Source organism: Mytilus trossulus, chromosome 3, assembly GCF_036588685.1.
Source record: "Mytilus trossulus isolate FHL-02 chromosome 3, PNRI_Mtr1.1.1.hap1, whole genome shotgun sequence".
Taxonomy (NCBI): domain Eukaryota; kingdom Metazoa; phylum Mollusca; class Bivalvia; order Mytilida; family Mytilidae; genus Mytilus; species Mytilus trossulus.
The window spans coordinates 64,065,336-64,093,148 of NC_086375.1; the positions used below are offsets into that span (position 1 = coordinate 64,065,336).

Sequence of the window (27,813 nt, forward strand, 5' to 3'; positions counted from 1 at the left end):
ATACAGACCTCCTCTATTTAATGAACTCTGTAACTGCCGTGGATAGTAAACTTGAAAAATGATAGCAGATAGAATTCTGAAAATACACTTTATTCTTTGTATATGTATGTTCAAAGTATACAGAAAAACGCAAACCGGAAGTCTAATCTGACTTAAAATTTCGTCCAATGACGGGACAATATCCGGATGCCTTTTCTCGTTTTTCTCCAAAAATAACTCAATCTGAATAATCATATGAATGGATGACAAATGGCACTATGCACTGAACCTATAGGACACAGAGGCGTGTTGATAAATTAATTGTGGAAAGAAGAGAAGCGACATCCAAAATGAGGTCTTCTCGTTTAATAATATAGATTAAACCGATTTTGAAAAGAAGTGCTCCTTTGAAGGAGGGAATTCCTTAAATATATAGAGAGAAGGCGGAAAAGGCGCACTACACTTAGGAAGAGGACGCAAAAGTTTTTTATTAGACGATTTAAGAACACAGAACCATGCATTTGATGCAGACGGCATTTCTATATTATGTGAGCTTCATTGACATGTTTGCAACTAAATTAATATTATATAGTTAAAGATATGTACTTTCGTTTTTTATCAAGACTCAAGATTTTTGTAAGCCGCCATACATATTATTCAGTCTTCACAATTGACTTTGAATCTACAAGCCCAATTAAATAATTAAATGAAAGTTTAGTTAGATGATTATGACAGGTACTACACCACATTAACAGAATGCTTAATGTGTGGGTGCATGCATGATGCAGTTGTTTCTATCCATGATTCTAACATGACGTCCTTTAAACGCTTTGAGTACAGATCAGTACAATCCTGTGGTAAACAGCTGGATGGTCATGTTCAATATTGAGTGGCTTATTAGCTGCTATCAATATCTATGTAGCAGCTAAGCTAAGTACACGTTCAATATTCATAAATCTCCGTAGCAATATATATGTCATGTACATTGTAGCTGTTTTAGACCATATGAGTATTTGGCCGGACCATATATTATACTGTCCGACCATACTCGTATGGTTGAAACATATGAGTATATATGCGTATGGTCCAGTACAAGCTGATCATACATGTTATTGGGTCATATGAGTTAAATACACCTTATCAATATTTGTCCGCCATTACTGGACATGCTGGATATCACACAGGTTCCCGTAAAAGTTTGACGTCATAAAAAAAATTATCTGACGCCACAATGGAAAAGTGATTGCTGTTGACGTCAAAAGTTCAAGAGGACGGGTCAGCAAGAAATAGCAATAAGGTGTATTTATCACATTCTTTAATTTTAGTGTTACAAATGTTTATTATTACGAATAAATGGATAAAATGACTTATGCAACACATTTTTAACGATTGCTTAATGTTCCTCTGGTGTGCAATTAATGGGAGCGTAGCTATAATCCGACACCCCTGAATTCTGACAGTCTGATACTCCGTCCATCTGACGGTCCGACACAAAGCTCTTCTGCTGAGGTTTTGGGGAGGCTTGTTCTTCTCAAGTTCTGCTGCAAAGGATATGGATATCATCCTATATATTAAGCTTTATATTAAGCTTTATATTTATATACTATTGAAATGCAATGTATAGCCAGTCAAGGTCGTTAACAACTTGAATTTGTTGTAACGCAAGTAGTTTGTAATATTAAAAAAAAATGGAATCATGCACAGTTTAATTGGATAAAAATTATATCCTCTTCTGTTTGAACAACTTGATAATGTCATTAATATAAGATTCCATTCCTGTTCATCTAGTTTAATAATGATGTATAATTTTACTGTTATTCATCATCATAAAAGTACGGTAGTGGCGTTCCCTCCATGAATATGAAAGCAACAACATGTATGTACATCGGATTGAAAGACATCAGAAGTTATAAATTGATATAGGAAGATGTGGTGTGAGTGCCAATGAGACAACTCTCCATCCAAACAACAATTCAAAAATTAAACCATAAATTGTCTATTTTTAGCTCACCTGGCCTAAGAGGCCATGTGAGCTTTTCTCATCACTTGGCGTCCGTCGTCGTCGTCGTCTGTCGTCGTTAACAATTTTTCAAACATCTTCTCCTCTGAAACTACTGAATGGATTTGAATGAAACTTAACATGATTGTTCCTTAGTATATCCTGCACAAAATGTGCACTTCGATTTTTGATCCGTCAAAAAACATGGCAGCCGTTACTTAAAATAGAACATAGGGGTCAAATGCAGTTTTTGGCTTATATCTCAAAAACGAAAGCATTTAGAGCAAATCTGACATGGGGTAAAAATGTTCATTAGGTCAAAATTTATCAGCCTTACAATTTTCAGATGAATCAAACAAACCATTGTTGGGTTGCTGCCACTTAATTGGTAATTTTAAGGAAATTTTGCAGTTTTTGGTCATTATCTTGAATATTATTATAGATAAAGATAAACTGTAAACAGCAAAAAAGATCAGCAAAGTAAGATCTACAAATAAGTTAATATGACCAAAATTGTCAATTGACCCCTTAAGGGGTTATTGTCCTTTAATGACAATTTTTCACAATTTGTTCATCATATTTGCTAACTTTAAAAAATCTTCTCCTCTGAAACTACTGAATGGATTTGGTTAAAACTTAGCATGATTGTTCCTTAGATTATCCTGCACAAAGTGTGTGCTTTGATTTTTGATCCGTCAAAAAACATGGCCGCCGTTACTTAAAATAGAACATAGGGGTCAAATGCAGTTTTTGGCCTATATCTCAAAAACGAAAGCATTAAGAGCAAATCTGACACGGGGTAAAAATGTTCATTAGGTCAAGATCTATCAGCCCTGATATTTTCAGATGAATCAAACAAACCATTGTTGGGTTGCTGCCACTTAATTGGTAATTTTAAGGAAATTTTGCAGTTTTTGGTCATTATCTTGAATATTATTATAGATAAAGATAAACTGTATACAGCAAAAAAGATCAGCAAAGTAAGATCTACAAATAAGTTAACATGACCAAAATTGTCAATTGACCCCTTTAAGGGGTTATTGTCCTTTAATGACAATTTTTCACAATTTGTTCATCATATTTGCTTACTTTAAAAAATCTTCTCCTCTGAAACTACTGAATGGATTTGGTTAAAACTTAGCATGATTGTTCCTTAGATTATCCTGCACAAAGTGTGTGCTTTGATTTTTGATCCGTCAAAAAACATGGCCGCCGTTACTTAAAATAGAACATAGGGGTCAAATGCAGTTTTTGGCTTATATCTCAAAAACAAAAGCATTAAGAGCAAATCTGACAAGGGGTAAAAATGTTCATTAGGTCAAGATCTATCAGCCCTGATATTTTCAGATGAATCAAACAAACCATTGTTGGGTTGCTGCCACTTAATTGGTAATTTTAAGGAAATTTTGCAGTTTTTGGTCATTATCTTGAATATTATTATAGATAAAGATAAACTGTATACAGCAAAAAAGATCAGCAAAGTAAGATCTACAAATAAGTTAATATGACCAAAATTGTTAATTGACCCCTTAAGGGGTTATTGTCCTTTAATGACAATTTTTCACAATTTGTTCATCATATTTGCTAACTTTAAAAAATCTTCTCCTCTGAAACTACTGAATGGATTTGTTTAAAACTTAGCATGATTGTTCCTTAGATTATCCTGCACAAAGTGTGTGCTTTGATTTTTGATCCGTCAAAAAACATGGCCGCCGTTACTTAAAATAGAACATAGGGGTCAAATGCAGTTTTTGGCTTATATCTCAAAAACGAAAGCATTAAGAGCAAATCTGACATGGGGTAAAAATGTTCATTAGGTCAATATCTATCAGCCCTGAAATTTTCAGACGAATCAAACATCCAATTGTTGGGTTGCTGCCACTTAATTGGTAATTTTAAGGAAATTTTGCAGTTTTTGGTCATTATCTTGAATATTATTATCGATAAAGATAAACTGTAAACAGCAAAAATGATCAGCAAAGTAAGATCTACAAATAAGTCAAATTTGACCAAAATTGTCAATTGACCTCTTAAGAAGTTATTGCCCTTTAAAGACTTTTTTCACAATTTGTTCATCATGTTGACTTACTTTAAAAAATCTTCTCTTTTGAAACTGCTGTATCAGTTTCAGCCAAACTTAGGCTGAATGAGTTTCAGAGTTTCAGAGTATCTAGTATAAATTTTATATTTCATTTCCTTGTATGTCAAGAAACATAGCTCCTATGGCTAAAATAGAACATAGGAGAAAATGATTTTTTTTTTGCTTTTGAAGAAAATAGGACGATTCAAAGAACATTTAAATAAATTGAAAAGCCAAAATAATCATTGATGAGAGATTAAACCAAAAAAATTCAGGTGAGCGATTCAGGCTCTTGAGAGCCTCTTGTTTTAATCTCTTCTCGGTGTCAGGGCATTTCACGCCCAATACACATTTGCGCCCTAGGTCCGTTTGCACCCAATTTTTATTCAAAATTCAGTTGAATTGATCAATGAGTAAAACATTGAAGATTTTAAATGAAAATCATCGATCACAGCCTTCTTTTAGGGGTTATAATCCTTGTGTTGAAATTTCATAGATTTCTATTCACTTACATTATGTACATTAAAGTTATTGTCTGGAAACTAATTGTCTTCGGAGAACGCTGGTGAGGTCCACAATGTGATAGTGTAGAATTAAATATTGTCCCCCATGAAATTATGTCCCATGGACAGATATGATCTATGAAATTTGGTCCAGGACATAATTTTATTATAAAATACTGTCCACCTCTATGTAAAAGTGTCCCTTGACAAGAGATTCTATTGTGACCTTCGTTGGACATTTTTCATAGTGAAATCATGTCCATATTGCATGAAAGTCTTGTCTAATACCCCAAACTCTTGCCACAAGGCACAGGCATCGATTCTAGCATAACAGATTTGGCATTCTTATTTCTTAATCGAAAACTGATATATATTTCTTTACAATGTCTGTGATTCTTGGGAAGTAATATTTCCCGGATATCTTATTGCAGGTCTTGTTAACCCCAATATATGACATCCACTCTCATTATGACATAGGAACAACACTTGTTTCAATTTGTTCTTATGAATTACAAGTTTGAATGTTTGCTCTTGTGTTTTTTTGTCAACCTGTACATGTAATTCATTTCATTGTTTTTAATTTGAAACTGCTTTGCCTTCCTTCTAAATGATCTCCTATCATTATTTTCAAATTCTGGAGGGTATTGACCATCAGACACATAATTATACAGCCGTTTATGTTCCTCACTTTCCATTTTTGTGATACGACCGCAAAATTTGAAAAATTTTCGTCGTATATTGCTATCACGTTGGCGTCGTCGTCGTCCGAATACTTTTAGTTTTCGCACTCTAACTTTAGTAAAAGTGAATAGAAATCTATGAAATTTTAACACAAGGTTTATGACCACAAAAGGAAGGTTAGGATCAATTTTGGGAGTTTTGATCCCAACATTTTAGGAATTAGGGGCCAAAAGGGGCCCAAATAAGCATTTTCTTGTTTTTCGCACAGTCACTTTAGTAAAAGTAAATAGAAATCTATAAAATTTTGACACAAGGTTTATGACCACAAAAGAAAGGTTGGGGTTGATTTTAGGAGTTTTGGTTCTAACAGTTTTGGAATTAGAGGCCAAAAAGGGGTCCAAATAAGCATTTTTCTTGGTTTTAGCACCATAACTTTAGTAAAAGTAAATAGAAATCTATGAAATTTAAACTCAAGGTTTATGACCACAAAAGGAAGGTTGTTATTGATTTTGGGAGTTTTGGACCTATTAGTTTAGGAATAAGGGGCCCAAAGGGTCCAAAATTAAACTTTTGTTTGATTTCATCAAAAATTGTATAATTGGGGTTCTTGGATATGCCGAATCTAACTGTGTATGTAGATTCTTATTATTTGGTGCTGTTTTGAAATTGGTCTACATTAAGGTCAAAAGGGTCCAAAATTAAACTTAGTTTGATATTGACAAAAATTGAATCCTTGGGGTTCTTTGATATGCTGAATCTAAAAATGTACTTAGATTTTTTATTATTGGCCCAGTTTTTAAGTTGGTCAAAATCGGGGTACAAAATCAAACTTTGTTTGATTTCATCAAAAATTGAACAAATGGGGTTCTCTGATATGCCAAATCTAACTGTGTATGTAAACTTTAAATTTTTGGTCTTGTTTTCAAATTGGTCTACATTAAAGTCCAAAGGGTCAAAAATTAAACTAAGTTTGATTTTAACAAAAATTGATTTTTTTGAGTTCTTTGATATGCTGAATCCAAATATGTACTTAGATTTTTGATTATGGGCCCAGTTTTCAAGTTGGTCAAAATCAGGATCCAAAATTATTATATTAAGTATTGTGCAATAGCAAGAAATTTTCAATTGCACAGTACTCAGCAATAACAAGAAATCTTTAATTGCACAGTATTGTGCAATAGCAAGAAATTTTCAATTGCACAGTATTGCGCAATAGCAAGAAATCTTCAATTGCACAGTATTGTGCAATAGCAAGTATTTTCAATTGCACAGTATTGCGCAATAGCAAGAAATATCTAATTGCACAATATTGTGCAATAGCAAGAAATTTCAATATAATTCAATTGGAGTTATCTTTCTTTGTCCAGAATAGGCAGTTGAATCAACTTAAATCATTGTTTTATACAATATACAATGTATATTCACTTTTACTACCAACTGATAAATTAAAACAATCTTTACCATTCAGTGATAACAAGCACTTTTTTAGCTCACCTGGCCCGAAGGGCCAAGTGAGCTTTTCTCATCACTTGGCGTCCGTCGTCCGTCGTCGTTAACTTTTAGAAAAATCTTCTCCTCTGAAACTACTGGGCCAAAAAAAAAAAAACTTGGCCACAATCATCATTGGGGTATCTAGTTTAAAAAATGTGTGGCGTGACCCGCCAAACAAAACAAGATGGCCACCATGGCTAAAAATAGAACATAGGGGTAAAATGCAGTTTTTGGCTTATGACTCAAAAACCAAAGCATTTAGAGCAAATCTGACATGGGGTAAAATTGTAAATCAGGTCAAGTTCTATCTGCCCTGAAATTTTCAGATGAATCCGACAACCTGTTGTTGGGTTGCTGCCCCTGAATTGGTAATTTTAGGGAAGTTCTGTCCATTTTCACTTATTATCTTGAATATTATTATAGATAGAGATAAACTGTAAACAGCAATAATGTTAAGGAAAGTAAGATCTACAAATAAGTCAACATAACCAAAATGGTCAGTTGACCCCTTTAGGAGTTATTGCCCTTTATAGTCAATTTTTAACAATTTTCATAAATTTTTATTAACATTTCCACTGATACTACTGGACCAAAATAATTATAGATAGAGATAATTGTAAGCAGCAAGACTGTTTAGTAAAGTAAGATTTACAAACGCATCACCATCACCAAAACACAATTTTGTCATGAATCCATCTGCTTCCTTTGTTTAATATTCACATATACCAAGGTGAGCGACACAGGCTCTTTAGAATATATTGAATATATTGATTTGAAGTTTTGTGTATAGTTACATGACAAGTTACAAATTTGGTTCAAATTTTGTTCCAGTCTGATGATTTTGTGCAGAGTTATACATGTAATACATTGTAATAAGGGTCCTTTGATGTAGAATTTTTTTTTAAATATTAATTATTGTTTTTCTAATGTTTTTTTTAAGGGCTTTTTGTTAAGGTCTTTCCTCTACATGAGGAAAGACGTTATTGTTTTTCTTAAGTTTTTAAGGTCTTTTCCCTACGTGAGGAAACCCCTTATTGTTTTTCTAATGTTTTTTTTTATTTTCTTTTTTTAAGGTCTTTCCTCTTCGCTTCTTTTTTTTACTTTCAGCGTTTTTTTTGACATGGCCTCCCCCGTTCCTATTGGAGTTATTAAGACCAAATATGGACCATTGGCAATGATTGGTAGAAGTAATCTCCCTTTTATTGTTTTTTTTCCCTGTTGTTTTTAAAAGATATCATGACCTTATCTGGACAATAGGTAAATCTCATCATGATGTGTTACCATATGAGGCTGCGTAAGATTTCATCATCCCTTTTGAGAGTTATGTCCCCTTGAAACAATTTCTTTTATTTGCATTTTTCTTCAAAAATATTAGAGATAGAAATGATTTGAAAATGGCAGCATGTACAAAAACAGCTTGCAATGTTTATCAACATAAACAATTAATTTGTTACTAAGCCTTAGAACATGTATAAGGAGTTAGTTCCCTTTAAAAATTATATTTCGATAACCAGAAGTCATATAGAGACTTGGAACCTTCACCAATGATCTGTAATTCATGTGACCTTTAATATGCACCCAAGGTCAAAGGTCACAGAGTGCAAAATAAAATTACGCTGCAATTTCAAGCCTACATACAAGGAAAACAATAAGTCTTAGCTGCATACATTTAGTGAATAAAATGTTCCTCCCGACGAGCTCTACATTTTATATATAATAAACCCCAAAATGTCCCACCATCTGTTCAAAAGTTACAATGGGATGATTCTAATAAGAAAAGTATTTTGTGTATATCTTTTTATAGGTAACAGATATCAACCTTATATAAACTGCAAAGATGATCAGTAATTCAAGACCTTCAATTTGAGTTCAATGTCAGGTCATGATGAAATTTCACCTTGACCTTCAGAGTATACTAAAACCTTGACCTTGTGAAAGGTCAAGTAATCCTGAGTTGAATGGTGACAGTCCCATGACGATGTCTCTACGACTTCTCTCTACGACTTCCGGTTCTCAAGTTTGATATTGCATCATCTAGATCATATATAATATTTGATGATTAATTGTCATGATTGTGACCTTTGTGAACTTTGTAATTGTCCCAATTCTTTTAATAGGACCGCAAAAATTTATTTTTAGCTCACCTTTCCTAAAAGGAAATGTGAGCTTTTCTCATCACTTGGCGTCCGTCATCGTCGTCGTTAACAATTTTTCAAACATCTTCTCCTCTGAAACTACTGAATGGATTTGGATGAAACTTAGCATGATTGTTCCTTAGATTATCCTGCACAAAGTTTGTGCTTCGATTTTTGATCCGTCAAATAACATGGTCGCCGTTACTTAAAATAGAACATAGGGGTCAAATGCAGTTTTTGGCTTATATTTCAAAAACGAAAGCATTTAGAGCAAATCTGACAGGGTCAAGATCTATCAGCCCTGAAATTTTCAGATGAATCAAACAACCCATTGTTGGGTTGCTGCCACTTAATTGGTAATTTTAAGGAAATTTTGCAGTTTTTGGTCATTATCTAGAATATTATTACAGATAAAGATAAACTGTAAACAGCAAAAATGATCAGCAAAGTAAGATCTACAAATAAGTTAAATGACCAAAATTGTCAATTGACCCCTTAAGGGACGACATCAAAAGTTCAATGAAGGATAAAAAACTTAATTCACATAGTTTTTTCACTGACCCCCCTACCCCCCTCTTAACTTAATTTGGGAAAAATTGATAGACCAATATGGATATATGTAAAAATCAATGTAGGATGACCAAATCTTGCAGCAGTTCAACCCCCCCACCCCCAAACTATTTGAATTAAGTTTTTTATCTTACATTGATCTTTTGATGTCGTCCCTAAGGGCATGAAGGGTGCTTTAATGACAATTTTTCACAATTTGTTCATCATATTTGCTAACTTTAAAAAATCTTCTCCTCTAAAACTACTCAACCAAATTCAACTGAATGATCAGTAGGGTGTATAAAATAAAGTTTGTGTTTTATTTTCTATTTCGTCAAAAAACATGGCCGTCGTGGCTAAAAATAGAAGACGGGGTAAAATGCAGTTTTTGGCTTATATATTTCAAAAACTCTAGCATTTAGAGCAAATAAGACAAGAAATTAAAGTATTTATTAGATCAAGGTCTACCTGTCCTGAAATTTTCAGCCAAATTGGGTAACTGTTTTTATATGAACGCAAATTTTGAAAAATTATTCTTGGTTTTTGCACAATAACTTTAGTTTAAGTAAATAGAAATCAATGAAATTTAAACACAATGTTTATGACCACAAAAGAAAGGTTGGGATTGATTTTGGGAGTTTTGGTTTCAACAGTTTAGGAATTAGGGGCCAAAAAGGGACCCAAATAAGCATTTTTCTTGGTTTTTGCACCATAACGTTAGTATAAGTATATAGAAATCTATGAAATTTAAATACAAGGTTTATGACCATAAAAGGAAGGTTGGTATTGATTTTGGAAGTTTTGGTCCCAACAGTTTAGGAAAAAGGGGCCCAAAGGGTCCAAAATTAAACTTTGTTTGATTTCATCAAAATTGAATAATTGGGGTTCTTTGATATGCCGAATCTAACTGTGTATGTAGATTCTTACCTTTTGGTCATGTTTTCAAATTGGTCTACATTAAGGTCCAAAGGGTCCAAAATTAAACTTAGTTTGATTTTGACAAAAAATGAATCGGTTGGGTTCTTTGATATGTTGAATCTAAAAATGTACTTAGATTCTTGATTATTGGCCCAGTTTTCAAGTTGGTCCAAATCTGGGTCCAAAATTAAACTTTATTTGATTTCATCAAAAATTGAATAAATGGGGTTCTTTGATATGCCAAATCTAACTGTGTATGTAGATTCTTCATTTTTGGTCCCGTTTTCAAATTGGCCTACATTAAGGTCCAAAGGGTCCAAAATTAAACTAAGTTTGATATTAACAAAAATTAAATTCTTGGGCCTCTTTGATATGCTGAATCTAAACATGTACTTAGATTTTTGATTATGGGCCCAGTTTTCAAGTTGGTTCAAATCAGGATCTAAAATTATTATATTAAGTATTGTGCAATAGCAAGTCTTTTCAATTGCACAGTATTGTGCAATGGCAAGAAATATTTAATTTCACAATATTGTGAAATAGCAAATTTTTTTTTTAATTAGAGTTATCTTTCTTTGTCCAGAATAGTAAGCAAGAAATATCTTATTGCAAGATTTTTTTTTAATTGGAGTTATCTTTCTTTGTCCAGAATCAACTTAAATCTTTGTTATATACAATATACAATTTATATTCACTTTTTACTACCAACTGATAATTTAAATAATCTTTACCATTCAGTGATAACAAGCAGTTTTTTTTACATCTTAATATTTTATGAGGTATTTAAATGAGTAGTTATTGTTGCAAACTCCATTAGAATATTTTAATTGAGATTAGTTTTTGAATAAGGGAAAGGGGGATGTGATTAAAAAATTGGATTCAATTTTTCTCATTTGAAATTTCTTAAATAAAAAGAAAATTTCTTCAAACATTTTTTTGAGAGGATTAATATTCAACAGCATAGTGAATTGCTCTTAAGAGAAAACAAAAATTTGAAGTTCATTAGAACACATTCATTCTGTGTCAGAAACCTATGCTGTGTCAACTATTAAATCACAATCCAAATTTAGAGCTGAATCCAGCTTGAATGTTGTGTCCATACTTGCCCCAACCGTTCAGGGTTCAACCTCTGCGGTCGTATAAAGCTACGCCCTGCGGAGCATCTGGTTTCAGGTATAATGCCCCTGAATTGATGATTTTAAAGAAATTTTGCAGTTTTTGGTTATTATCTTGAATATTATTATAGGTACAGATAAACTGTTTATAGCAAAAATGTTAAGCAAAGTAAGATCTACAAATAAGTCAATTTGACCAAAATTGTCAATTGACCCCTTAAGGAGTTATTGCCCTTTAAAGACTTTTTTTCACAATTTGTTCATCATGTTGACTTACTTTAAAAAATCTTCTCCTTTGAAACTGCTGTATCAATTTCAGCCAAACTTAGGCTAAATGAGTTTCAGAGTATCCTTGTATGTCAAGAAACATAGCTCCTATGGCTAAAATAGAACATAGGAGAAAATGATTTTTTTTTTGTTGCTTTTGAAGAAAATAGGACGATTCAAAGAACAAAATTGAAAAGCCAAAATAATCATTGATGAGAGATTTAACCAAAAAAATTAAGGTTAGGGATTCCGGCTCTTGAGAGCCTCTTGTTTTTTTCGTTGTATATTGGTATCACGTCGTCGTCGTCTGTGGCGTCCGATTACTTTAAGTTTTCGCACTCTAACTTTAGTACAATTAAGTCAATAGAAATCTATGAAATTTGAACACAAGGTTAATGACCACAAAAGGAAGGTTGGGAATGATTTTGGGAGTTTTGGTCCCAACATTTTAGGAATTAGGGGCCAAAAGGGGCCCAAATAAGCATTTTCTTGTTTTTCGCACAGTCACTTTAGTAAAAGTAAATAGAAATCTATGAAATTTTGACACAAGGTTTATGACCACAAAAGAAAGGTTGGGATTGATTTTGGGAGTTTTTGTCCCAACAGTTTAGGAAAAAAGGGCCAAAAAAGGGCCCAAATAAGCATTATTCTTAGTTTTCAATGTTTACACACGAGGTTTATGAACACAAAAGAAAGGTTGGGATTGATTTTGGGAGTTGAGATCCCAACAGTTTAGGAATTAGGGGCTAAAAAGGGGCCCTAATAAGCATTTTTCTTGGTTTTCGCACAATAACTTTAGTATATGTAAATAGAAATCTATGAAATTTAAACTCAAGGTTTATGTCCATAAGAGGAAGGTTGGGATTGATTTCGGGAGTTTTGGTCCTAACTAATTAGGGGCCAGAATTAAACTTTGTTTGATTTCATCAAAAATTGAACTATTGGGGTTTTCTGATATACCGAATCTAACCATGTATTTAGATTCTTAATTTTTGGTCAGGTTTTCAAATTGGTCTACATTTAGGTCCAAAGGGTCAAAAATTAACTTAGTTTTTTACAAAAATTAAATTCTTAGGGTTCTTTGATAATAATGAATCTAAACATGCACTTAGTTTTTGGGAAAAGACGGCTTCAAGCCGTCAATTCCCTATGGGGTTGACCAGAGTGACATTCCCTCACATCATTCATTTTAATTTTATAGTGTGGAAAACCCCCCCAACAAATCTTACTTAGATTGAAGAGAAGGAGACCCAAAAATAAATAGTTTGACTTAAAAACACTTTTTTACCCATTTCCAGTCTGTTTCTCACGAAATTATCGTATCTTGAGCTCTCCTTTTCACTATCTACATTTCTTTTACAATCTGGAAAAATCAGTATGACGAGATATTCTAAATATATCCAACCTACATTGTATTTTATAGTGACATCATTCTTGGAATGCTACAAAAAATGTACACTATGCAAAAGCAGGGATATCCTTCACTGGTTATTTAACTCATTGTCAGAGATCTAATACTAATTACAAATTGGTATTTGTTAAATTTAAACATAATAATGTTTACAGTAGATGATTCAAACATCAACATGCAATACTTTAATTTGTAGGTCATCAACTTTCAAAGTAAACAAAGATCTCGGGGTTACATGAGATAGGCATGATAGGGGAGAGAAACGATTTTATTATTTTTTTCTGTTTTGAGAATGTTCCTCCAATTCAGGAGCACCTCAATTGATGAGTAATTATCCACTTAAATAAAAGTTAATGTAGTTAAACAGTTAAAATGTGACATTTCAGTGGATAAGTAGTCTTCCATTAAAATTATTTTTTGTGTACCAACATAATCATTGTAATGGTAAAAAAAAAAAAAAAAATGTTGCATAACTTTAGTAGTTTAAACCTATTTATTCATGAAATTTACAAATATTTCAAATTTAGGATTTGGAAGCAAGCTTCACACAGTTTACATCAATCATATTGTGTTTTTTTTTTTATTAGTACCTGTTTCCCTGTGATGAGAGTTGTAACTGGGAACTTTATCAATGGAAATTTAAAACTGAATTGATTTTTCAGTCCACACTTTCTTTAGAAAAAACTTTAAAATCCAAGAGTACTGTCACAAAAAATGGAAAATGGCCCTAGCCTGCAGTTCAGTGGTACACAATTAAGATTTCAAAAAAATATTGTAATTGTTGTGAAATGACAGAATTAAGGTGAAATTTAGATAATTAACTATCAACTTTAATCAAATGTTTAGATTTAGAAGATGCAGATCTCTTCCATTGGCCCAAATTGAATCCTAAACTAAGGAAATGAAATTACATAAACAACAATTGATTTCAATATTGTCAACCTTTCTACATGTTCTAGCTTTTCTCTTTTTCATTCTTTATATGAAGACTATCAAAAGATACCCCCCCCCCCTTCCAAAAAAAATGATTAAATAGAAACAAGGGCCGTCTTTCTCTTTTGAGATCAAAAGGGTCCAAAATTGAACTTTATTTGATTTCATCAAAAATTGAATTTTTGGGGTTCTTTGATATAATGAATCTAACCATGTATTAAGATTTTGGATATTGGAATACCACAAAGGGATGGTAAGAATTGTCTTTGGGAGTTATGGCTCTAACCGTTAACATGGTTAAGGAATAAGGTGCAAAAAAGGAGGGAAAAGGGTTTCCAGGTTAATGGACAATTACAAAACATAATTTAAAAGCAGTGTAAGGTTGGTAATTGAAACACATTTGAATATCTCCTCTAAATTGCTCTTTAATAAATTATGTATATATGGGTCAGAATTTACTGTCATGAAATTTTTGTTACATCCAAAACAGTCTTTTCAGAAAATATAAAACTGCTCATAAAATGAAAAGGCCACTGAAAATAAAACCTAGGGATCAAGGCCTTTCCATTTTAGTATGCAAAAAGATAACTTGTTCGTGAAACAAGATATTAGTGCTATTTTTTCCTTGAATGATGTAACACAGACTCTAAAACTTCTTTTTCATACAAGTTTTCAGAAATTCTATGAACAATTTGACATCTGTGTAGGGTTAAGTCTGTACATTATCTCTTATTAAACAGATAAAATACTGGCAGTATTCTGTCTAATTTTGAACCTTACTCAAGAATTTCACTTTTAAATTCATGGATACATGGACAGGACACAATTTCAGTTTTCTTTTCATGTTTCTGAGTATATCACAAATTATACATTTTTGGTGAAATGAAACAGGATATAAGACATGCATGGTACAAATAAAAAAAATAGTTGACTAAATCCAATTTGGTCCTCATACTTTTTTCATTATAAACTATTTTTATACGACCGCAAAATTTGAAAAATTTTCGTCGTATATTGCTATCACGTTGGCGTCTGCGTTGGCGTCTGCGTTGTCAACGTCGTCCAAATACTTTTAGTTTTCGCACTCTAACTTATTTAAAAGTGAATAGAAATCTATGAAATTTTAACACAAGGTTTATGACCACAAAAGGAAGGTTGGGATTGATTTTGGGAGTTTTGATCCCGTCTTTTAGGAATTAGGGGCCAAAAAGGGCCCAAATAAGCATTTTCTTGTTTTCGCACAGTAACTTTAGTAAAAGTCAAAAGAAATCTATGAAATTTTGACACAAGGTTTATGACCACAAAAGGAAGGTTGGGATTGATTTTGGGAGTTTTGATCCCAACATTTTAGGAATTAGGGGCCAAAAGGGGCCCAAATAAGCATTTTCTTGTTTTTCGCACAGTCACTTTAGTAAAAGTAAATAGAAATCTATAAAATTTTGACACAAGGTTTATGACCACAAAAGAAAGGTTGGGGTTGATTTTAGGAGTTTTGGTCCCAACAGTTTAGGAAAAAAGGGCCAAAAAAGGGCCCAAATAAGCATTTTCTTGTTTTCGCACAGTAACTTTAGTAAAAGTCAAAAGAAATCTATGAAATTTTGACACAAGGTTTATGACCACAAAAGGAAGGTTGGGATTGATTTTGGGAGTTTTGATCCCGTCTTTTTAGGAATTAGGGGCCAAAAAGGGCCCAAATAAGCATTTTCTTGTTTTCGCACAGTAACTTTAGTAAAAGTCAAAAGAAATCTATGAAATTTTGACACAAGGTTTAGGACCACTTAAGGAAGGTTGGTATTGATTTTGGAATTTCAGTCCTAACAGTTTAGAAATAAGGGGGCAAAAAAGGGTCCAAATAAGCCTTTTTCTTGGTTTTTGCACCATAACTTTTGCATAAATTAATAGAAATCTATGAAATTTAAACACAAGGTTTATGATCATAAAAGGAAGGTTGGTATTGATTTTGGGAGTTTTGGTTCTTACAGTTTAGGAATAAGGGGCCCAAAGGGTCCAAAATTAAACTTTGTTTGATTTCATCAAAAATTGAATAATTGGGGTTCTTTGATATGTTGAATCTATCTGTGTATGTAGATTCTTAATTTTTGGTCTCATTTTCAAATTGGTCTACATTAAGGTCCAAAGGGTCCAAAATTAAACTTAGTTTGATATTGACAAAAATTGAAACCTTGGGGTTCTTTGATATGCTGAATCTCAAAATGTACTTAGATTTTTTATTATTGGCCCAGTTTTCAAGTTGGTCCAAATCCATTGTCCAAAATCAAACTTTGTTTAATTTCATCAAAAATTGAATAAATGGGGTTCTTTGATATGCCAAATCTGACTGTATGTAGATTCTTAATTTTTGGTCCTGTTTTCAAATTGGTCTACATTAAAGTCCAAAGAGTCCAAAATTAAACTTAGTTTGATTTTAACAAAAATTTAATTCTTGGGGTTCTTTGATATTCTGAATCCAAACATGTACTTAGATTTTTGATTATGGGCCCAGTTTTCAAGTTGGTCCAAATCAGGATCTAAAATTATTATATTAAGTATTGTGCAATAGCAAGAAATTTTCCATTGCAAGGTATTGCACAATAGCAAGAAATCTTCAATTTCACAGTATTGTGCAATAGCAAGTCTTTTCAATTGCACAGTATTGCGCAATAGCAAGAAATATCTAATTGCACAAAATTGTGCAATAGCAAATTTTTTTTTAATTAGGGTTATCTTACTTTGTCCAGAATACTAAGCAAGAAATATCTAATAGACCACTTTCGAGTTCATCCGTCACCGGCAAAAACTCGTCAATTATGCAAGCCTTTATGACGTCATTTACCAGATAGAGGGGCTCGCCTGTATCCCTGCACTATTTACGTTCATCAAGCTTCTTAGTGATCGTCTTTGTGCAGGATAAACTAGAAATAATGGTTGCTCTGTAGGTACTTACTGACAATTCCTTAATGACAGCAGTGTTGATTGTCAATTTTGAGAATTCAATTTGCCGAATAATTCGTACAATATAGAATTATAGTTTTCCAACCACTCGCTCAACATTGGAAGGAAGTGACGACGCCCCTAAATGCACAAATGACGGTGATCAAGGCGCGTATAATTGACGAGTTTTTTCCGGTGACGGATGAACTCGAAAGTGGTCTATTGCACAATATTGTTCAATAGCAAGAATTTTTTTAATTGGAGTTATCTTTCTTTGTCCAGAATCAACTTAAATCTTTGTTATATACAATATACAATGTATATTCACTTTTTACTACCAACTGATAAAATAAAATTAAAACAATCTTTACCATTCAGTGATAACAAGCAGTTTTTTTACATCTTAATATTCTATATAGTATTTAAAGGAGTAGTTATTGTTGCAAACTCCATTAGAAATTTTAATTTGGAATAAGGAAAAGGGGGATGTGAAAAAAAATTGGGTGGGGGAGGGGTTCAATTTTTCTCATTTGAAATCTCATAAATAAAAAGAAAATTTCTTCAAACATTTTTTTGAGAGGATTAATATTCAACAGCATAGTGAATTGCTCTAAGAGAAAACAAAAATTTTAAGGTCATTAGAACACATTCATTCTGTGTCAGAAACCTATGCTGTGTCAACTATTTAATCACAATCCAAATTTAGAGCTGGATTCAGCTTGAATGTTGTGTCCATACTTGCCCCAACCGTTCAGGGTTCAACCTCTGCGGTCGTATAAAGCTGCACCCTGCGGAGCATCTGGTTCATATTTGTTGTCTTTGTTACATCAACGTTTGATTTTGTTTCAGTGTTACATCATGATCATGTTTCGCAGTATCTATATAAGCCTATCTGTTCATGGACCTTTCCATGTTATTAAAATTGTGGTGCAATGGAAACTGATATCCGTATGTAAATCCGGCTACTTTTATTCATGAATTTTTCATTAGCCTTAATTCATTGTAATTAAGTCAAACAAGTTATGGGTGTAACAATTAAACCATATTCTTCATTGGACTTATTGCAGGGGAATGGTTGTGCCATTCTTTAGCTATCATAAGTCTGTTTACAAAAAACTTAGCCCTACCAAATTTGAAAATTGAAGGGTTAACAATCTTGATGATATCAGATTTAGAAATAACAAAAATCAATCACAGTAATCCTTCATTTTATTATATTTATATGGTAAGTATAACTGAAATATTTCATGTACATGATGTAACCTATCTCTGGTTTGCACTTTCCTCAATTTTGCAACCTTGTTTTCTTTCATTGAAAGTTGAAAAAGACCACATTTGTCAAATATGGTTGTACATCACTATGACGTAATGTCATTATTTTTTCAAAACATCAATTGAATATTGCTATTATGTCCACCAAAAATCACATTGACATTTATAAACAACAACACTTGCATCAGAAAAAGTGGATTTCTATTGGAGTAATTTATATCATCCTCATGCAAGTTTTCTTTCATTTTATGTTTTATTCATTCTGAATCTAATTAGCTACACATTTTAAGAAATTGTCAGATGTAACACAAATTCCATGACAGTAAATTCTGACCCATATTGGAAATTTGCCAAAAACTTTAGGTTAATGAACTTCATTGGAAATTTGCCAATATAAAATGTTGCATTGGAGTTATCTTTCTTTGTTCAGAACAGTAGGTAAATAAACTTAAATCATGACTGTATGACATTTTATGTTTTATGATGTATTTAAATGAGTAGTTATTGTTGAAAACTCCATAAGAAATTTGAATTGAGATCATTTTTGGAATAAGGGAAAGGGGGAGGTGAAAAAAATTGTTAGGGTTCAATTTTTCTTATATCAGATTTCAGAAATAAAAAAGAAAATTTCTTCAAATATCAAAGGATTAATATTCAACAGCAAACTGAATTGCTCAAAAGCAAATAAAAAAAATTTAAGTTCCTTAGACCACATTCATTCTGTGTCAGAAACCTATGCTGTGTCAACTATCTAATCACATTCCATAAATTCAGAGCTGTATCCAATTTGAATGTTGTGTCCATACTAGCCCCAAACGTTCAGGGTTCAACCTCTGTAGGTGTAAAAAGCTGCGCCCTGCAGAGCATCTGGTTCTATAATGTTGTCCTTTAATTGTAGATCATTTATCATTGAACGGATTTGTCATTTTAGAGATAATGCAGTTTGAAATTTTTCTAGCGGAGGCATGTATTTCTGAATCAACAACAGCTTATCACTTAAAATGTTTAAGAAATTGAAGAGGTTAACATAGTTATATGTTTGACAAAATACCAAAACCATTCCATGAAAAAAAAAGCCAAAAAATCAATTAGAAATTTTCATGTTTTTATAGTTGATATTGCATCATTTTTGGCACTTTGTCAAATGGGGTCTGAAAGTCAATACTATTTAGTAATGGACTCACCAAGTTGTGTCTATCTGTCGGGTGCCCTGCTCGGACTCCATGTGCATAAAGAATAACAATTCCCACCACTTGTGGGTCTGACTAAAACCAAACTCGGGAACATCATAATATACGAACTTAACAAACTCCCCTTCTTTCTTTTGAAGGAGCTAACTGTTCAATAATGTTGTCAATAAACGCATTAAACGGTAGATTTTCAATTCCTTTGAACTCATTAATATAATCCACATAGTCTATGTACACTATTTACAAATTTGACTTTAGAAAGTTACTCATCCAAACACCTGTTCCCTAAGACACCATCTTGAAGTGCCCTGAGCAGGTTATGGCATGAAGCTCCTTTTCAGCTCACCTGGCCTGAAGGTCCAAGTGAGCTTTTCTCATCACTTTGCGTCCGTCAGTAGCTTTTAAAAAGATCATCTCCACTGAAACTACTGGGCCAAATTAAACCAAACTTGGCCACAATCATCATTGGGGTTTCTAGTTTTAAAAATGTGTGGCGTGACCCGGCAAACCAACCAAGATGGCCACCATGACTAAAAATTGAACATATGGGTGAAATGTAGATTTTGGCTTATAACTCTGAAACCAAAGCATTACGATTGTTTATCAGGTAGAGATCTATCTGCCATGAAATTTTCAGACGAATCGGACAACCGGTTATCGCTTTACTGCTCCTGAATTGAAAATTTTAAGGAAATTATACTGATTTTTGGCTATTATCTTGAATATTATTGTAGATGGAGACAAATTGTAAACAGCAATAATGTTCAGCAAAGTAAGATCTACAATAAAGCAGATATGACTAAAATCATCAAGTGACCTCTTAAGGACAGTCAGGGGTACTACTTGTACAAGTGTATTTTATTTACTTAAAGAAGTGAAAAAAAATATACACATATAAGTAAATAAATAATGTTTGAATAATCTCCCCTTAATTTTCTGAAAAATTTACTTGTACAAGTAAATTTTTCTTACAATCTCACAAAAATCCTCAAGTTTTGAGATGTAAAATCATGCCTTTAAGAATTTTTCCCAGGTTTGCTCAAATTTTTTCATTAAAGTTCAATGTTTCATCTCAGTAATTCATCAAAGAAACTAATTGAGCAAAGATCTTGTATATTTGCGCAAGGCACTCAAAAATTGCTCCTTTGGGGCTTGTAAATGAGCAGTGTTAAGAAGATAACAGACAAATGGGACTTTAATTGTCCATGAAATTACGCTTGAATGATTAGTAAAGACATCTGCAAAGGGTACACAATTTAAAATTCTATTAGAGCAATGAAATCTTAAGAATTCAAGAAAAGAAGAAAGGATGATTTTTTTACTTATACAAGTAAAAAATTCTGAATGCCTAAGGGACATAACTAAGCCAATTTTTTGTTTACCTATACAAGTTAATAAAATTCACTTGTATAAGTAACCTACAAATTTACTTATATGTGTATATTTTTTTTTACTTCTTTAAGTAAATAAAATACACTTGTATAAGTAGTACCCCTGACTGTAAGGAGTTATAGCTCTTTATAGTCTATTTTTTACCAATTCTTAAAAAAAAAATTGAATCTTTTACAAAAATCTTCTCTGAAACTACTTGGCCAAATTTAACCAAACTTGGCCACAATCATCATTGGGGTATCTAGTTTGAAAATGTATCTGGTGACCCGGCCACCCAACCAAGATGTTTATCAGGTCAAGATCTATCTGCCCTGAAATTTTCAGATGAATTGGACAACCCGTTGTTGGGTTGCTGCCCCCTGAATTGGTAATTTTAAGGAAATTTTGCTGTTTTGGGTTATTATCTTGAACATTATTATAGATAGAGATAAACTGTAAACAGCAATAATGTTCAGCAAAGTAAGATTTACAAATAAGTCAGCATGACCAAAATGTTCAATTGACCCCCTAAGGAGTTATTCTCCTTTATAGTAATTTTTTTACAATTTCATAAAATTTGTAAATTTTTACTTACATTTTCCACTGAAACTACTGGGCCAAGTTCATTATAGATAGAGATAATTGTAAGCAGCAAGAATGTTCAGTAAATTATTAAGATGTACAAACACATCACCATCGACAAAACACAATTTGATCATGAATCCATCTGCTTCTTATGTTTAATCACATATTCACATAGACTAAGGTGAGCGTCACAGGCTCTTCAGAGCCTCTAGTTTTAACTTCCCTTATCATAGTCAACTTGATGAAAGAGTTTTGACTTCAATTCAGAAAGGTTGCGCACATGCGCATAAGCACCAATCTTTTTACTCGAGTTAATCAGAGTTGGATGAATTGACGTAGGCAGAGTACTCAACCAAGCTCTTAATGGATGCTATTTTGCTATATAATAAGTAATAAGTAACCTACCACTAACAAATCATTTCCAATGATATTTCTTTTTTCAGGCTGTATTTTCTATGGTAGAGGGTGCCATTGGGTTTAATCAAAGATGTCCTAGATCGAATGAATGGCATTTCAGAAGAAAAAACTGTACTTCTCCAGATAAACCCTTCTACGCATGCCTGTACAATGAATTTAGTTTACAATATTCTGAAAACTGCACAAGGAAAGAATATGAAAGTAGAAAAGGTATTGTCAACAGTTCAAGAATGTTAACTTTATAAAATTCACATATGAATAAGTTTTGTACAGCACTTTTACAATTTTACAAACCCAAAAAAAAATTATTTAAAGAAACCATTCAATTTTAAAATTTTTGAAAAGTCTGTAGAAGAAATCTTCAATTGCACAGTATTGCACAATAGATTTGTTAGATCTTAGACCACATTTATTTTGTGTCGGAAACCTATATATTAAGTCAAAAGTTTGATCACAATCAAAATTCAGATAGTATCAAGCTTGAATATAAAATGTATATCCAAATTTGCCCCAACTGTTCAGGGTCCAGACTTTGTGGTTGTATCAGGCTGTGTTCAGTGAGGCATTTTATTGTTATTTAATCATGAAAGAAGTTCCTAATCTGTAAATCAGTGTTTTTCCTTTTAGGAACAAAAGTTGTTTTTAGTCCTGCAATAAGCGAGACGGACTGTGCAGACAGCAGATTTCAACCACATAAATTCACAACACTTAGTTCTTCTGACTGTATCTATGCAAAATCTACCTGCAGCGAGGAGGGTCAAGTCCTAGAAAAAAATGGGTCAAGTTTTGTTGACAGAAGCTGCAGATGTGATTATAGAAAAGGCTACAATTATATTACACAGCCAAAAGACAAGTGTTCCTGTGTTCCTTCACTGGAAGATTGCTCTTGTTACCTTACAAATTGTACAGGACACTCAGCTTTAACACAAGGTATTTATTGTAATTAAAGACTAAAAAGAATTATCAGTAATGTAATTCAGATAAAGTTTTTAAGGCAAAACAAGTGATTGAGAATATATTATGAAATGCCACAGCAGTCTTATGTAGTAACCCAGATCCGACGTTAGATATATGTGGTTTTTGTTGAGCCTTCAACGTAAGAGGAAAAAGCAAGACTTAAGCGATCCTACATTCCGTCCACAAATATTCACTCTGTGGTTAAAGTTTTTGAAATTCTAATAATGTTCTTAAACTATCCTTGATTTCTACCAAATTTGGACAGAAGCTTGTTTATGATCAAAAGCTAATATCTAGAAGGAAATTTAGTTTTCTTCCAGTTAACATTACATTCAGTCTGCAGTTAAAGTTTTTAAACATTTATAAAATTCATAAACTATCCTGTATTTTTACAAAACTTGGACAGAAGCTTCTTACAATCAAAAGATAGTATCAACAGGAATATTTTATTGATTTATTTCCTCAGTTTTTTTAGCCTGCCATTAACAGAAAGAGCATGAAGAGTAGGCTAGACACTGGGTTCCGGAAAACCCTTACAAAATTTATTATTAATTGATGTCATTTTATCTTTACAGAATATGGTTTTGACATTACTCAATGATATGAAAATTTATTACTAGAAACTTTAAACAGATTTAATATCATTCGTCATCTGAAATCTATTGCTTTTCTCACTTTCGCCGTACCGCCTCTACAGTTTAACTTTTTTTCAAATTCCTAGATATCTAGATATCTTCTCCTTTTACATATAAGATATATCTTATATTATTTCATTTTATTAGCTCACCTGGCCCAAAAGGCCAAATGAGCTTTTCTCATCACTTTGCATCCAGCGTTGTCGTCCATCATCATTGACTTTTATTTTACAAAAATGTTCTCCTCTGAAACTACAGGGCCAAATTAAACCACACTTTGCCACAATCATCATTGGGTTATCTAGTTTATAAAATGTGTCAGGTGACCCAGCCAACTAACCAAGATGGCCTTCATGGCTAAAGATAGAACATAGGGGTAAAATGTAGATTTTGGCTTATATATCTGAAATTAAATCTTTAGAGCAAATCTGACATGGGGTGAATTTGATTATCAAGTCAAGATCTATTTGCTCTGTAATTTTCAGATGAATCAGACAACCGGTTGTTAGGTTGCTGCCCCTGAATTGGTAATTTTAAAGGAAATTTTGCCTTTTCAGTTATTATCTTGAATATTATTATAGATAGAGATAATCTGTAAAGAGCAATAATGTTCAGCAAATTAAGATCTACAAATAAGTCAACATGTCCAAAATGGTCAGTTTACCCCTGAAGGATTTTTTTTCGTAATTTTTTTTCATCTTTTACAAAATCTTCTCCTCTGAAACTACTAAGTCAAATTTAAACAAAAATTGGCCACACTCATTATAGGGTATGTAGTTAAAAAAATGTGTGCAGTGACCCAGCCAACCAATCAAGATGGCGGCCATGGCTAAAAATAGAACATAGGGGTAAAATGTAGATTTTGGCTTATAGCTTTTATAACTCTAAAACCAAACCATTTAGAGCAAATCTGAAAAGTGGCTTAATTGTTAATCAAGTCAATATCTATCAGATGAATTGGACAACTGGTTGTTGGGTTGCTACCCCCCCCCTCTTGAATACTGTTATAGATAGAGATAAACTGTAAACAGCAATAATGTTCAGCAAAGTAATATCTAAAAATAAGTCAAATATGACCAAAATGGTCAGGTGACCCCTGAAGGAGTTATAGCCCTTTATAGTCAATTTTTAACAATTTTCATTACTTTGATAATTTTTATAAATTTTCACAAAATATTTTCATTTGTATCTAAGTGGCCAAGTTTATTATAGATAGAGAAAATTGTAAGAAGCAATAATGTCCAGTAAAGTAAGATCTACAAACACAATTTTGTCATGAATCCATCTGTGTCCTTCATAGACCAAGGTGAGCAACACAGGCTCTTTAGAGCCTCTAGTATTAGATATCTTATATAATTTCATTCTATATTAGATATCTTATATAATTTCATTTTATATTAGATATCTTATATAATTTCATTTTATAAGATATCTTATATATTATATGAGATGTCTTATATAGTTCATAAGATATCTTATTTACTTTATAGCATATCTCCTAAAGTATCTCCTAAAGTTTATAAGATATCTTATCTAATTTATAAGATATCTTATAAAGAAAATTATATTAGATAATCATATCTCATCATATAATTTTTAAAACAACATTGCCTAATACCACAATTTCCACAACCACATTGAGTTGTGTAAAATTCATATTAAAGTAATGCCAAAACCATTTGGAATCACTATGAAACCATAACATGTAATACCAAAATATCTTCAAGTTATCATGATGAATAGATTATCATTGATCTTTCAAACTCTCTTATACCATTGATACTGGGTAATTCTATAAATATTTAGATTTTAAAGTCATAAGAAACGAGTGACCGGTGATAAATAATGTTCTTCCAATTCTTGAACCAATGCATACAAACATCATAAACTTAGTCTTCTGTGCTCGAATTTATCATTTTTTTCGTGTAAATTTCGTATAATCGTCAAATTTTTTTTATGGCAGGTAATTAAAGTTCGTGTTTTAAAGCCGAAGTTTAACAATTGTCACCTGTTTGTCAACAATTGACGAAAAATAAACAAAAAAGCATGGAAATTGAGCATTTGGTTAACATGTAAATTCAGACAATAGTTAATTTTAAGGACATCCATGCGTATTGTAATCACTGGATTTTTACGAGATGGGTCACACTGAGGTCACTTTGCATACGGAAAATATGTCGGGAGAATTGCTTCCTTCTAATTGCTTCCTAGAAGGAAGCAATTCAAATAAAGTAAACTTCTTCTAAATATGAATAAATTAAAAAAAAAATCTTCAGAAAAAAGTGTATGTACATAAGTTTTATAATGAATACTATCCATTGAGTTATAAAAAACATATGCATTATTTTTTTTTGATTTGAGGTTTCTTATGACTTTAAAAGTGTTGAATCACTGCCTCGCATATAAATTCTGTAAGAAAAGAAGAAAAAAAAGTCATAAAAGGGTTTTTCCTGTTCCAGAAAAAAAAGATATTAGTCTAGACATGTTAGAGGGTTGGACATTTACAAAGTATGGTTGTTTGGGTATACGAATATGTTGACAATTGTACAGCCCCTCCAGCCTACATTTTTACAGGAATAGCTTTTAATAAACTGAGAGAAATCTGCAGGTACAGTATCTATCTCAGATGTATGTAGACTTCTTATTTTGTATTGTTTTTGATTTTCAATAATATTGTAGTAAATCTTAATGCTTTTTTATAGATTATGATTGTGTTCTGAAGATAGATTCAAGATCAGGTTCTATAGTTTGTGGAAAGATACTAAATGGGTAAGACTATCATTGTTTTGCTACTTTAAAAAAATATGTCCTTGTAATTTTTGTCTTGCCTGTTGCAGGAAGTAAGATATAGGGATACTTTGTTTTTGAAATACTACGGCTCAAGTAGCATTATTTGGCAAAACTTTAAAAAATATTTGGTCATCAATACTCCTCAACCTGGTACTTTATTTGGCTTTTTTAGCATTTTCTGATTCGAGAGTCACTGATGAGTCTTTGGTAGACGAAACACGCGTCTGGCGTAAATATGAAATTTCAGTCCTTATATATATGATGAGTTTAATTGTATCCTTTATACAGATCATGACAGATTCCTTGTGCTACTGAATTCTGTCTGCCATATAGTTATCAAAGGTACCAGGATTATAATTTTGTAAGCCAGACTCGTGTTTCTTCTACATAAAAGACTCATCAGTGACCCTCATATCAAAATATTTATTATAAAGCTAAACAAGAACAAAGTTGAAGAGCATTTAGGATCCCAAATTCCAAAGAGTTGTGCCAAATACAGCTAAGATAATCTATGCCTGGGATAAGAAAGTCCTTAGTTTTTTGAAAAAGTAAAAGTTGACCATTTTCCTTGACCTAATTTTCATGGTTTTTGTTTTACCTGCGACAAATATCACCTTTTTTGTGAGACATAGGGATTACTAACCAGCAGAGACGTTGGTGTGGAGTTATTGCCCTTTATAGTCAGTTATTAATATTTTTTCTTATATTTTATTAATCTTTTACAAAAATCTTCTCTGAAACTGCTAAGGCAAATTTAACCAAACTTTTCCACAATCATCATTAGGGTATGTGTCCAATGACCCGGTCAGCCAACCAAAATTGCAACAATGGCTAAAAATAGAACATAGAGGAAAAATATAGATTTTGGCTTATAACTATGTGGGTTAAAATTGATTATCAAGTCAAGATATATCTGCCCTGAAATTTTCAGAAGAATAGGACAACCAGTTGTTGGATTGCTACCCCTTAATTGGTAATTTTAATGAAATTTTGTTGTTTTTGGAAAGATTAGAACTTGTTCTAAATCTTTACTTGGGCACCAGCCTCCCTAACAGCAGGACAGATTAGCTACTGTTACTAAATGTATTCACACTGAAATATAGTTCCTTATGGTTTTCATGTATGTGCACATAAGGCCACGTTTTTTTTATTTGTTGGTTTACCGATCTGCCGACCCGATTTTCCGATTTTCAGAATAAAAATAAAATCGACTTTTCATGCTTTTTTATTCCTGCCGATCCTCATGATCCTTATCAATGCATTATCCCTGAAAAATAATTAAAATTTTCTTTTTTTGATAAAATGAAATGCATTAATCATGAACAAAGTTGATAACACTTTCGGTTGTGAAAAATAAAACTTTCAATTTACCTTTCTAAAAATAGACAAATCAATTATAACTGACCTTGAAATGTCTTGCGCATATAATTTTGCGGAACGAAATCTGTGTTGAAAACCTATTACAAAATAAGTTTGTTTCCCTAATTTGTCATCAGTCCGTAAGATGCATCATCTCCGAGAAATAGACTTGTCCAATTGTTGACAGGTGGAATACATCAATTAAAGTACTGAATATTAACAAATCATTTGAAATTTTCTTGTTT

The 27,813-nt window shown here is 32.3% G+C and overlaps 1 protein-coding gene across 1 annotated transcript; it reads left to right on the top strand.

Annotated features, from left to right (window-relative positions):
* Positions 1-421: 421 nt before the first annotated feature.
* On the top strand, positions 422-26,192 carry LOC134710943 (uncharacterized). The gene is made up of 4 exons (XM_063571362.1): positions 422-527; positions 21,854-22,037; positions 22,455-22,757; positions 26,122-26,192. The coding sequence occupies exons 1-4, from the start codon at positions 495-497 to the stop codon at positions 26,190-26,192; spliced, it is 591 nt and encodes a 196-aa protein (XP_063427432.1). The 5' UTR covers positions 422-494.
* Positions 26,193-27,813: the final 1,621 nt, after the last annotated feature.

Coding starts and splice junctions, on each gene's coding strand:
- LOC134710943 (XM_063571362.1), top strand. CDS start 495: ATGCATTTGATGCAGACGGCATTTCTATATTAT. Junction 528..21,853: donor AGACGGCATTTCTATATTAT/GTGAGCTTCATT, acceptor TTCTTTTTTCAG/GCTGTATTTTCTATGGTAGA. Junction 22,038..22,454: donor AGAATATGAAAGTAGAAAAG/GTATTGTCAACA, acceptor TTTTCCTTTTAG/GAACAAAAGTTGTTTTTAGT.